We start from the raw sequence: 13,802 nt of genomic DNA on the forward strand, positions 1-13,802 counted from the left end.
TGGTACAAAAAAAAATACACATCATGTAGCTGAAAAATTATTAAAAAACATTACTATGTATTTTTTAACTATCTCGTTACATAACTAAAATAATGATCATCGTTTCAGATGTCTAAAACAAAAAGATACTCTAGACAACTATCGTAGCTTAAATAATAACGTGCTACGTGCACTATTAATTATCGAATATCGACAAATTTTAAAACTCGAAAAACCACTAAACTAAAATTGCTAATTTTAATACATCATTGCACATGTTACCTACAAACAAACATTACCTACAAAGTATGCGGCCACAAATCGGTTGTACAATTGAAATTTGCATGTAATTGATCACTAATTGCTTTCACGCATACCTCATAAAAAAGTGATCGGTTTGTGTCAAAAAAATAATAAAAACGACTAAAGGGCCAATAGGCCATAATGGATAATTTGTCTGATTTTTTTCACCAGATTTCCTCAATAAAAAAAAATGCAAACACGACGATCGTTGATTGTGAAACAACTAATGCAATATGTGAATACTGCGTACTTTAGCGTCTACAAAAATCAAAACATATTACGGATCGGGTTTAGTCTTAAAATGCATCTAATAAAAATATATTCACGCTTTTGGAATTTATCAGAATACAAACGGCCACAATGTTAACTATTTTTTATCATGTTTATTTAGCGGCGACGTTAGCGCACTTACAGGCTTTGTTCAGGAAAGCAATTACACGGGACAGATGTTTGGACTGTGGCCATAACAGCGACAATTCTAATGTACATGAATCCCACTGTAGGACAACGGTCAGCACGGGTGTCGAGGTCGTCTACAATGTTATAAGGATATGAACGCGTGCAAAAAATAATAATATTATTATAATTTCAAAATATAAAAATATGTATATATATATACGTACATTTTTGTGAAATATGATCTGTGCTAATCTATATTACAATAGTGTAATAATTTATAATACTTTTTTATTATTAATTATTTTTCCGCACGTATAAAAACGGGACGTTTAACGGGGGCGACTAGTAGAAGTGTGTGGGTAATTGACAATAAAATATATATAGATTATAATATTACTATAAATCTAAAGAAATAAAAAAACGTTGGCCGGTAAGCTGCGGTTGCTTCGCAAATGTGTGTGTGTGTGTGTTTTTGTATACGTCTCAAAGAATTCCAGTTGAATCGGTTTTTCCACAATCGAACTATATGACAAGTCTTGTTCTCCGTTTTTTCCTCCACATTCTATTGTATGCTAATATTATGCTAAAATTAACGGGACGTCTAGGCGTTATTCCGGTGCACCGCGGTGATTTCGCGTTTGACTTAATGTGCATAAAGTAGTAAAGCTGTACGAAAATTCGAACGTGAAACACTAAGTAAAACGTCAAGATGTCTCAATTAAATAACTATATTAGCATACAATAAAATATAAAAAAAAATTCAAAACAAGTATAATTAATTAAGGCATAATGTAAAAAGCAGCTCAACTTGAAATTTATTGAGATGGACATCACACTCTCCCACATTTGCCAAGCAATCAGCTTAATTGTCCATTAAGCGTTGACCACGTTTGTTATTTCTAAACGAATTTTTTTTTTTTTAAATGTACAATTTCTAGTTTCCCCTCCATTGCTGCGCTTTTTGATCATCTACGTACCTACCTAATTTATAATGCCAATTTGTCTGACGACAACTGGTTATGTCGGTTTTTCCTCCTTTAATATAAAACCATTGGTTAGAGGTCCATTGCACTAACAGAAGTGTACCTTTTACGAGCGTCTCATCGCCCCGAGGCTTGCACTAGGTTTGCAATAAACACATGTTGCTGAAACTGACTCATCAAAATATAGTCGTGTTTCAATGTCGACAACGGGTTGTCCTTCGGTTTCGTTGTTCAAACGCCGTTCGGATTGTACTTACAATAACCGGTCCATGACCGTTGAGAACAGGGTTGCAGTATATTAAGTCATTTGATGTGATACGTCACACGGATAACGCCAGACACCATTCATTTTTAAATAATACTTATTTTTTTTAAATAATCTGAACGTGCAGGCCAGAAGATGGTCGAAAATATCAAATTAAAGGCATTGAAAACTGTCGTTTTTTGGACGCTTTAAACCTAAAAGCCTGACAAAATTACACCTACTTAGGTTGGTCTGAATTCAGTTATCTGTAAAAATATTTGAATTTTCGGTCTCTATTCTAGACTATTGTGGGAATCGATTCGTTGATCTGTTTTGGAGGGGTTAAATATGTATAAAAAATCGTTGGTGGAGCTCTCAATCTTTTTTGTGGTGTTAGCTGGACAGTGACGTGAAGACTTTAACGGTGGATACCATTATAAACGACAGAACCGGCAATAATATTATTTCACGACAGCTCTGATAGTGTGTTGTGTATGTGCGACCGGTGTTCTTTGAACTTATTTGCAAAGAGAAAAACTAAGCCATACTATGTCAATATTTGGCGACATTGCGGCGATATCGGTACGTCACGGGTAATAGTTCTCGTGTACATGCGTTATCGGTTAACCAAAGCACATAATAATATGTTAATCGTAGACTAAACACATAGTAATATATACGGTTAGTTCCAAAATCGGGTTGTCAAATAAAACACACAACGTGCAAGGACGCCTACAGGGAAGGGCAGCTCTCCGCCTAACATTTTGCAAGTTAAAAACAATTATATACAATATCCCAAAATCGCAAAATCATAGGCACCCCCCCCCCCCGAATTTTTAACTTGGCCTATCTACACTGAACCAAGAGCGATTTGTACACAGTTTATAACATTATAACAATTATTCCGTAAAAGTAACAAAATATTTATTTATTTTATAAATACCTTATATTATTAAATTAACCAACAAACATCTATTAATAGTAAACAAAACAAATGTTGAACGAAATAGATCCGCAATCAAGCGTTTATAATTTATCATACTACATCTGCTATGGGTACTGTAATATCAACAAGAGATTTTTTTTTCAATTAAAGTTTAATTACAGAATCAATAAACGTTTTATCGGACGGATTCCCCGAGGAGAATTTCGTTCAGACTTCAGTGTAAGTATAGACATTGATTTTATATTATACTTATTATACATATAACGGTATAATATAAAATCAATGGTATATTATATGTATGTTAAATCTACTATTTAATTTAGATGAACGAACTGGGTAAACATAAAAAAATAAAACACGACTCCGTTTACAAACAAAACTATAGTTACATTTGCTGCTTCGGCGATAACAAGTGGGTATGGTTGGTTGACCTATGAGAGTAGGAACTTATCACCGATGCGGCATGATGCTCTTTAAACAATCTTAATTAATAACCTCAACAGTAATAATAATAACGTGTGTTATTGTTATACGTGCAGTGTACATAATAATCATAGTATTAGGTATAAATAAATATATATTATTAAAAAACGCGATAGCCGATGTAGGCCGCAGGGCCGTACGTAACGTACACTCAGATATCCAATAAGTGTTATTAATTATAAATCGAGTCGAGACGATTCGGCGGTTAAATAGATCTAATTAACAACTTAATAATAAAATACTACACATTTATCAATAAACGGGTATACGACCTTCCGGTCTCGGTGAACATTTTTCGTCTAGATCAATGGGTTACTTTTAGTAATTATCATAATATTATAAACCTACTTCATAATTGAAAACAACTCGATTCCGTCAACAATAATAATTTATGTAAACGGGCATACATTAAAAACTCATTCGAAATAACCCGGATGGACCGATAAATCTATTAGGTGGGTATTTTGTGCGGTAAACCGTCATCGGTGCATGCCTATAATAGTATTAATAGGAACACGGTAATAACAGCTGCCTAAGGACATTCGACGAAAGGTGACGATCAGTCGATTAACAAAACAAATATTCCTTTATTCCGACCAATTTCAAAACTGAATATCGCCAAACGTTTTGAACCTAAAGAAGGCATTTATTCAACGAATAAGATACAGACAATAGGGATGATATTTAAAAAAGGCAATAGATATTTATGGTTTTGCAAAAATTCAATATTAAAAAATAGAAGTATTGTACAAGCAAATTGTTTAAAAACAATACATAAGGAAAATATTGAGAAAATAACATTTTCCCGTTCAGGTTTGAATTTTTTAAATAGCTTTTTTAGCAATTATTTTTTATAAAGACGATCTAGACATTTAATTTGAAAGAAGTAGTACTAATGAGTTGTTTTAGTGATAATTTCAATTTAAGTGGTCTCATACTTAATAGGCAATGTTCGACAACATATTTCATTCTGAGAAAAATTCTGTTCATACCAATAAATTGGGCTTTTCGAAAAAAACTGTAATTTTTCAGAATAATTGGAAATAGTTTTTATAAATCAAAATATCTAAAAATGTTTGAAAAATCGAAAAAGTATGAGTAAATAAAAAATTAAAAAAACAAATTCTCGCTATAATATAACAATAGACGTAATGTAATATTTACGAAACTAGTATTTAATTTTTTTAAGCAATATCTTTTAATTAAAAAAAAGCATCTATAAATAATATAACAACTGCATTACAGTTTTATCGGTTGGCTTATTTTACAAATAATGACCGCAGAAAAAAAACCTTCAAAATAAATGTATAATATATTCTCTAATGGCTGTTAAAAATAGTAATAAGTTTTAGAAAACATTTATATATTTTTTTATATTATTGCATACAATAACATTTTATGATAAAAAATAGTAGATATTATTCAAGTGCATTGCTTTCAATATATACGAGTAGGTATAGGATAACTACTTAAAAATTACACGGCTAATGTTTTCCTTTATAACAAGAACCTACCAAGTGAGTACTAGCGGTTTCTGGCATTTTAAAAACATTATTTTTTTATCGGATTCACAAGACACGTTTGGCTTTTCCATTCCGCGAAACGATATATAATAATATAGGTACTCCCACGGCGCTGATGATAATATGACAACTCAGCTTACAAAACATAATATATATTATTCAAATCGAACTAGGTTCTTCCGTGTTTTTGTTTTGTTCACTATTATAGTTGGATGATACATAAATATTACCCAAGTTTTAACCATAATTATGGTTCTTAAAAAAAGACTATAATAAAGACAAACATAATTTTTAAAGTTATTTAAAATACTACAGAGTGAAGCGGAATAAATGTAAACGAATAAGGCTGGTGGGTTTTTCTTTTTTTTTAATAAACTAAAATAATTACTGTCGTACGTTCAAACCTAATAATTAAAATCTTTCGAATTTAATTTAAAAAAAAAAACCCATTACATTTGTTTAAAACTGCTTCCTCTCCTTAAAAACAATAACGCTACAGTCGGACTAATTAATAAAAATATCAGGAATAATAATAAAGTCAAAATAACCGCGTACGAACTTATTGCATAATATGTAAAAAATAAAAATCCGATTAGGTAATGGTATATTTTTAGGTAATAAAACAATTCAAAATTATTTTAATTACGAGAAATCAAGGGTAAAAGCTAGGTTTTAAATTGAGTTACTAACATTTGTAACATTTGTTGGTACATACAAGTTAAAGTTACAAAATTAACAAAATGTTTAACGATTTTACGCGAAGAAATAAAATTTAGCCTTTACGTCTTAATATTAGTAAACCGAATCTAGTCAATTATTCAAAGAAAACTTGGGGTTAATATTTTATTAACTATACAGTCTATATAATGGCTATAATATTGGCATATCACGATGACCACACAGAATTGCAAACGGAACTTATGTGAATTTTGCAGATCATCGTGACTTAGGTACAATGTATACAGGCTGAAAATAATTTCAATTTTATAGTTTTTCATTTTGGAGACATTTTAGTGAAATACACCATTAAACAAAATTCAATTTTTTGTAATATTATTTTTGGTAAATCAACTTATTTATCAACTTTTGAAACTTAAGTGGTAACGTATATTATATTTTAATAACTTTTAAAATTAAAAATAGTTTACTAAAAATGGTGACTGGCCGATAATCAGTTTTGATTAAGCTATAAAAGTCTAAAATATAGGATGCGGGATAGAGTGTGAGTGTAATATAATTTTTGTTTACTCAATCGCACTAATATACACTCCATCGCTCTTCCCGTCCTAAATTAAGAATATTTAGGATATTGAGATCAAATTTTTAAGATTTGCTAAGATTCACTTATTTTATTTCACTTAATTTTTTTGGTGTCACAACTGTTTTTCATACAATTATCAACATTTATTCTTTTTTAAAGACTATGTACAATTTAATTATAAACTGGATATGTGCCTTCATTAAAAAAATAATTTAAATTATAATATATTTTTTTTTTTTTTTTACTGTCACAAATACGGTCTATAATCTAGACCAAATGGATTGCCGCCAAGCCAATTCACTCTTATAAGCGATAACGTTTTTTTTTAAGGTATACAAATAGTATGTTATAAACTTTGTTAATGCGAACAAATCAAGTAGGTATAAAATATATAAATCAAGTCTGTTGCATTGTCGTTGTTGGGTAGTTTGGCGTGTAATAAGTTAACTGTCATCGAATGGCGTAAAGTAAAATCATTATTAATCATATTATTATAGTGTTGACTTACTGAAGAATTTTGTCGGAAAGATCGTTAAGAATTTCATGTTGCTCGGTTTGGTTGATAAATCGCGACCGTACAAAATATTATGTTGTTCGTGCAAAAATCAACTAAAAAACTTTGTTTTGGACAAAAAAAATTTAAACGATTTCTGAACGAAAAACGCGCCAGCGAATAAATAATATACTATTATTATTATTATTATTATTATTATTATCGACAAACGATAACGGCCTGTTTTAATGGAAAAAAAACCGAATCGATTCGTACGAAGATAATATAATATTATTATTATACTTTAACGGCTGGGGAGGCGACTTATGCGTATCGCGAAATCCAAACGGCAACTGAACCGGTCGGCAACGGCGTGGCGGTTATCATCATAATCATATTTATAATAATATATACAAACAAATTTATATTGTAACACAAAGCGCAACGAATCCGATAACCAATAGCCGGCAGGAGGCGGGCATTCGATTTTCCGTAAGCTGCCGTGTAACATTTTCATTTTGGAACACCTCCACCTCCACCCCTCCACCTCCACAATAATAATTGTTGCTTTGCGCGTGCATTTTGCACACTACCGGGTCACCCGTACGACGTAACCGCACGAACGCGCGACGTCATGGAACGCCACCAATGTCCGGGAGGTAGCCGGCCCGGGAAAACCGCAATCGTCCCCCCTCTCCGTCTCGTACTTCTCCGCCACCCACTCCTCCACCACTTCCTCCTCCAGTAGCTGCTGACCGCCTAAGAGCGCCTCAACCCTCTCCAGCACCCTGACATTGACATTTCTTCGCCAGACCACACACTTGACCTTAAGGGCGTGTCCGGGTGTGTCCCACTATTTTTGTTTTTCATTTATTTTGCCTACATACTTTTTTAAACTGATTTACGAGCTTCGGTAATATTCGAGGGCACGGTAAAGCAAATGAGTAATAAAAAAAAAAATAAGCAATACTAATATGAGTAATAACAAACCGTTCGGTAGTATAAAGGTTAATAGGTATAGGTGTACCGAGAAAGCGGAAGCGTCTCGCCAAAATATTGTATAATAATATTGTCCAGTAAAAAATAATGTATAATAACGGCGTTCTTGTGGCCGTGAATAAGATGCATGGCAAGTTCATGGCGGCCGTCACGCAATACGCTGTTACACTATGAGAACGAACCCGTAAGAACGGTATGGAATTCGACATTCAATATAGTAAAGACCCGCCAATAACTTTAAAACTGGATTAAACATCGTCACGCTTATGCAACCTAATTTGTTTTGTTAACGTCTCCCGAATTCCAGCGAAGCAACTAGCGGGTAAGTATGCAAAGTGAGACTTTGGGGCCTCAACAAGCAACGCCCATGGTACAACCAAGAAAACATTTCATAATATTACTATCAATATACTATATATATAATATAGGTAGATACATATGGTAGAATCACTTTTAACCGGCTGTAAATTGAAGTTAAAGTACTGTTTAACAAAATATATTCTCACTAACTATAGAGCATACATAGAATACAACTTAAACTAAAACTCCATATCACTAGGACCCGATCAATGTGCTATCAACAGTTTATTTACGCAAACATCGACAAGAAAAAAAAATATTACAAAAATACCTTTTATCTTATACGCATAATATTTTTATTTTTTAATGTTATTACTATAACTCATACATAAAGATGTAAATATGGTAGCCACTGTAATAAATAACAATATGTTTTGACAACATTTCATTCCAGGCATATTATTACAGTAAAAATAATTGTTTTATGCATCGTACAAAAATAAAAAAATATTTAATTAACTGTTATTAATAAAATAATAAATAGTAAATGCATAGTAAAAAAGAATAAAATACCTCAATGCTATTTTTGAAGGAGTAAATTATAGACAATTGTTCGGTAGCAAACTAAAGAAAAACCCATGTAAGTGTTTAATACTCACTGGGAAGTTGGAACTCAAAAGACGTCAGATAATTTTTTTTTTTTTACAAGAATTTTTTTTATCCAAGACTAAGCAAGACGATGTTTGATAATTTTTTTCAATCTGAGGTCTAAATTATAGGTGATAGATTATTATTATTTTGGTAAGCGATTAGCTCTTTTTTCTAAAAAACATTCCAGTTATATTAAACTTAGTTGATTTTATGGCTATGTATTTATGTCAATATTGCCTATCCTTTACTCCTTAAGAAGATTTCATAAAATTTATCTTTAAGGGGTCACGTATAGGCAATTTTTCACTAATTCACATTTAAAAATAAAATCCTCTCATTTCGTTGTTATGTTTAATTGATTAACAACTAATAAAAACGCTATAACGGTAAGTCATTTTTTTCTATTAACTAATCACAGCGACTATTTGCATTATCTTTTAGAGGTTTTATTTAAGAGGACGCTACCCAGGTCATTTTTAAGGAGTAAAGTATAGGCAATGTAAAAATTGTATACGGCTACTCTAAATACCGCCCTCACATTCTTGTCCCTCGCAAAACTATTTTTTGTAGATAAATAACAGGTGGGTAGGGTCCTCTTAATGTTTACATTTGCTGCAAAACGTGTTATTTTCGGAATTCATACGTTTAAGAAAACATTTTTTTTTTAAAGATTCGTTTGGGAAAAAAAAAGTTAAACATATCTTTGACTTTTTTCATAACTGATCTTTTTTTAAAAAACATACTTATATTGATAACTTAGCAAAATATAATAACACAAACTATTAATTGGTAATAATTACAAGAGCTTGGTAAAAATGTAAAAATAGCAGGAACATTGAGATCATACTGCATACATAACTTAAATAATTATAAAATAATAACAAATTTAATGAGTATCATCATAATAAATCAAAATACCACTTTAATTTTCAAAATATTTTTTTTGGTTTTTCAATGTTTTGTTCAAAAATATCGCGATAAAATTGTTGGGCATCTTCAAGATTTGTAAAATATTTCATTATGATTTTTATACCAATCTGTTAAGGCCCTTTTACAAGATTACATTGTGGTATGTTCAAAGTTTCTAGATTTGCACCTCGTTTTAAAATTTGTATCTATATTGGGGTAGATTAATTCCAATATCTAGGAGTACTGCTCAGTGCAAAGAATGATTGGTCACGTGAGATTGGTAGGCAGAAAGAGCTTCCTTTGCACTGTCTAAATTCTTCAAATCCAAAGCTCTCTCCAAGAAAACAAACTTAAGACTGTACACGGCAATAATTAGACCCACTCTTTTTTATGGGTGTGAAGTGTGGACAACGACAAGTGTGACAGTGAGACGACTTAGAACTTTTGAAAATAAAATATGGAAGATGATATGTGGACCAGTTCGCGATACACGGACAAATTAATGGAGAAGGAAGTTCAAAAAGGAACTTCAGGAAGAACTGGGCTTAGTACCAGTCACTAGTTATATAAAAGGACAAAGAATTCAGTGGCTGGGCCATATTATGAGAAGAAGCGAAGAAGAAATCATCAGAGCAGTTATAGAATGGAAACCGGAAGGGAAAAGGCCTCAAGGCAGACCGAGGAAGAGGTGGCTAGACGTAGTAGAGGAGGATCTTAAAGCCCTGGGAGTGCAAGAATGGAAGGAAATTGTGCAAGATCGAGAGAGATGGAAGTATGTAGTGATGGCGGCAAAAACTCTAATAGAGTTAAATGCCAGTGAAGAAGAAGATTGGGGTAGATTTGTATGAAGTAAAAATGTTTTACTCAGTTGATTTAAATCTCAAGTTACTTTTAAGTACAATTTTTGCTTGTGTAATAAAATTTATTTTTTTTTTATAATAAATTTGATATTTTTTAAACCTGTCTTGCGAATATATGAAAAACTAGTTGGTAAACTTCAATTGGTTTCCAAAAATAAACAAAAAACCACTTAAAAAAAAACCAGAATAAAACGAGCACCAAGTTTTTTCAGTTACATATTTATTCTAGTGACGTTTACATAAAAAATGTGGTAAAAAAAAACAATCCAACATATTTATATTTTCAAGTATATGAACAAATGTAGTGGAATTAAGAGTAGGTATACTCATTCGAGTAAACAATACTTTTTTGAAGCATTAAATGTATATATTAAAAATAATGATTCTCTAAGAACAATTTCGTCTAAAAATTTCGCCGAAGAGATAATGTTAAGAGTATTATTGCCATACTAAGTAATCTTGTCATTCCACAGTTCAAAAAGAAAAACAATAATTTTAAAAACGCCTTCCGGCCGTTCATTGAGCAAGCCAAAGTGTAATTTTTGACAAAGCGGTTGGATTTTGTAGTAGGCGAGATGAGTTTACTCTTTCAATGAAACGATTACATTTTTCTTATAATACTAAATTGTAGTAAACCACAAAAACGAGATGTCAACGAATGTGGGAACAAAAATATTTTATGTACGAGTAGGTAGTAAAAAAATAAATTCTGGGCAAACCTAAATATTATGTCCGTTAATGAATAAAATAAAATAGCATAACATTATCTATTTCTAATGATGTATATAAGTTATAACATTATACAACATCTTAAAATGCACTTAGTAAACTATGCTAAATATTTTTCTACGTCATAAAGTAAAAACGCAATTCATTCTTTTTGATAATAGTGTCCAAAAAGTGTAGATATATATTTATTTGATAAAGTTATACTAATGATCTCATCATACAAGTATACAACGTAAAAAAAAAATGAGTTATTTACAAAAGTTAAAAATAGTTAAAGATTAGGGAAGTATATAAAGATTAATATTTGGTAGAATATTAATCATTATGAGCACAACAACGACGCAGTGAACATCGCTCTGGAAATGAAACCGTAGGTATGTAAACGTCGTTATAAAATCGAAGACATGGATATAGTCAAACAAATACAAAATAAGAATATTAATCATTCAGTACTTTTATTGTATTCCAAATGTATACACATAATATACAGTATATTTACCAATTTTAAGTATGAAGGAACATATTTGTTTTAAATTAAAATAATGTGTACCTTCATATTATTAATTCCATTATATTATATTGAAGATTTGTGTACGTCAAAAAAACACAGTATTAGTTTGTTAAAATCGAATTTTTAATTATTTTTATCATTTTTCACGCGCTTTAGATAAACTATGATTCAAAATATTAATTAAAATAGTTTCGCAAGATGATGTCAGCGCAGCCCATTTTAAGGAGTATAGGCAATTTTTTACAAAATCTTAACTTAAAGGTTAAACTGCGATGTGTAATTATTAATTCAGTAGTTAGGACTCTTTTATGGTAGTTAAATTATTTTTCGGGCTATCACAGCATCCGTGACAGCGATTTAAAAAAAATTTCCATAAAAACTTAAGTTTTTTAGATCAAACAAAACGGCTTACTGAGTGATTTTAGAGAAAAAACCCTAATAGTCAAAATTAAAAAAAACAACATTATTGAGAGGACCTCGAAGGTTTTTTTTCAAATAGGACATTCGTTAATTAATTTTTAAAATAATACAATTTTAAACTCTGCAACTTCTAAAAAAATGAGTTTTTCGAAAAAATGGCTTCGAGATGCCCTTCAAATATTGTTTTCTTTAAATAATCTAATAGGTATTTTATTTTTTTTAATTTTATTTAAATTAACGCCAATCGGCTTTTTACAATGTGCATGCTATGGTAATGGTATAAGGTAACAAAATAATAAAAGTTAAATAGAGTGATAATAAAATAATTAAGTAATTAACCAGTGATAATAAAATAACATGATATTAATCTATACATTTGTGAGAAAAATAATTAAAACAGGTTTGCATTGCGCATCATTTTTGACAGCGGGGCATTCCTGGAGAAGTTGGTCCTACTAATGGGGGGGGGGGGGGAAGAACCCTGAAGCCTAGTACTACTAGGTATACGAAAATCGAGTAATTCAAGAAGCCTCGGGGCATCGACTCGACCCTCGACCAGCCCGTGAATGAACTTGATACCATGTTTGTCGCGCCTAGCAGAAAGAGAAATAAGATTTAGTGCTTGACTAATAGGCCTGTAATCATGTGTAAGTATGTGGGGACCAGACAACGGACGCATATTATTCAAGAACTGAACGGACTAAGGCATTATAGAGAGCCGTTAGACAATTGGGCGAACTAAAATTAATGGAGTGACGCCTAATAAATCCCAAGACGCGAAAAGCTTTGTCAGTCATATAATCAATATGAGGGCCAAAATTGAGCGAAGGTACAAACAGAATGCCTAAGTCCTGAACCTGGCTTACGCGATGAACGGATAGTCCGCTTAGTTTGTAGTCAAAGGGTATCACTGACCTAGAACGATGAAAAGTCATTACTTTACATTTGGTGATATTAAGGGATAAATTAAGTATTACACCAGGTGGTGAATTTATCAAGGAGGATCAAGGGTATTTTTGTATTAATATCAATTAAGAGCCACTAATTTTCAATTAAAGTAAACATGTTTTAGTGCCGGTAAAAATCGCTGCGCTGACATCCTCTTAAGCATTGTTTCAACTTTTGAAAATTGCAAGACCTAAGTCATTGCAGGGTTGTAGCCGTTGTATTTACAAACAGCAGGGGACAGGTGTGACTAATGTGAAAGTATTATGATTTCAAAATTGTACTCTAGTAATAATACCTATACAAAAATCTTAATGTTTCTTTTCCGAGAACATCGTTTTTTCATTATGTAAATATGATTACCTTAATGATACCTCACAATAATGACTATCCTAAAGGTCTAATCATAATTTACTCTTTTGAAGACATTACTTCATACATTACATAAGTGGATGATTATATTATAATACTTTACCTATTAGGCAATAATTATGTGGTGCATGAGTAAAAAGGTCTGGCGCAAAACGAATATGTATAAAACTTATTTAATTAGGTATAAATCTAAAATAATTAAAATTGTATTTTTTTTTTACAATTTAATTGAACACTTATTCATATTAGTATTTATTTTAAAGCGTTGTTCACTATACACACCACTACTCTCGTCTTAGCCTTCAAATTGTTTCGGATTTTTAACTGTTAGGAAATAATTATCCATTACCTAATTAAAAATGTGAAATATTTTCTATTGAAACGGAAAACGTAACTTATGTTTGATGTAAAAGGTATTAGATATTTTCGACATCTATCTAATAAAAATTGTAAACAATATTAAACTCACATCTACACATATTAGTACACTTT

General features: G+C 31.2%; 1 protein-coding gene across 2 annotated transcripts in view; it reads right to left on the bottom strand.

Annotated features, from left to right (window-relative positions):
* Positions 1-13,802, bottom strand: part of LOC126844476 (scavenger receptor class B member 1-like) — a 42,072-nt gene that overhangs the window by 17,918 nt on the left and 10,352 nt on the right. The window contains exon 1 of one of the 2 annotated variants that reach the window (XM_050582711.1): positions 6,630-6,982. The exons of the other annotated variant lie outside the window; for it this stretch is intronic. Within the exon in view, the coding sequence (XP_050438668.1) occupies positions 6,630-6,666 (37 nt within the window). The 5' untranslated portion in view covers positions 6,667-6,982. Of the gene's footprint in view, positions 1-6,629; positions 6,983-13,802 lie in introns of those variants that run through there. 2 annotated transcript variants of the gene reach the window in all.

Source organism: Adelges cooleyi, unplaced genomic scaffold (assembly GCF_023614345.1).
Source record: "Adelges cooleyi isolate 19-005CV unplaced genomic scaffold, UGA_ACOO_1.1 ACOO_flye_CR_arks_rails_tigmint_CR_PRNA_651, whole genome shotgun sequence".
Lineage (NCBI taxonomy): Eukaryota > Metazoa > Arthropoda > Insecta > Hemiptera > Adelgidae > Adelges > Adelges cooleyi.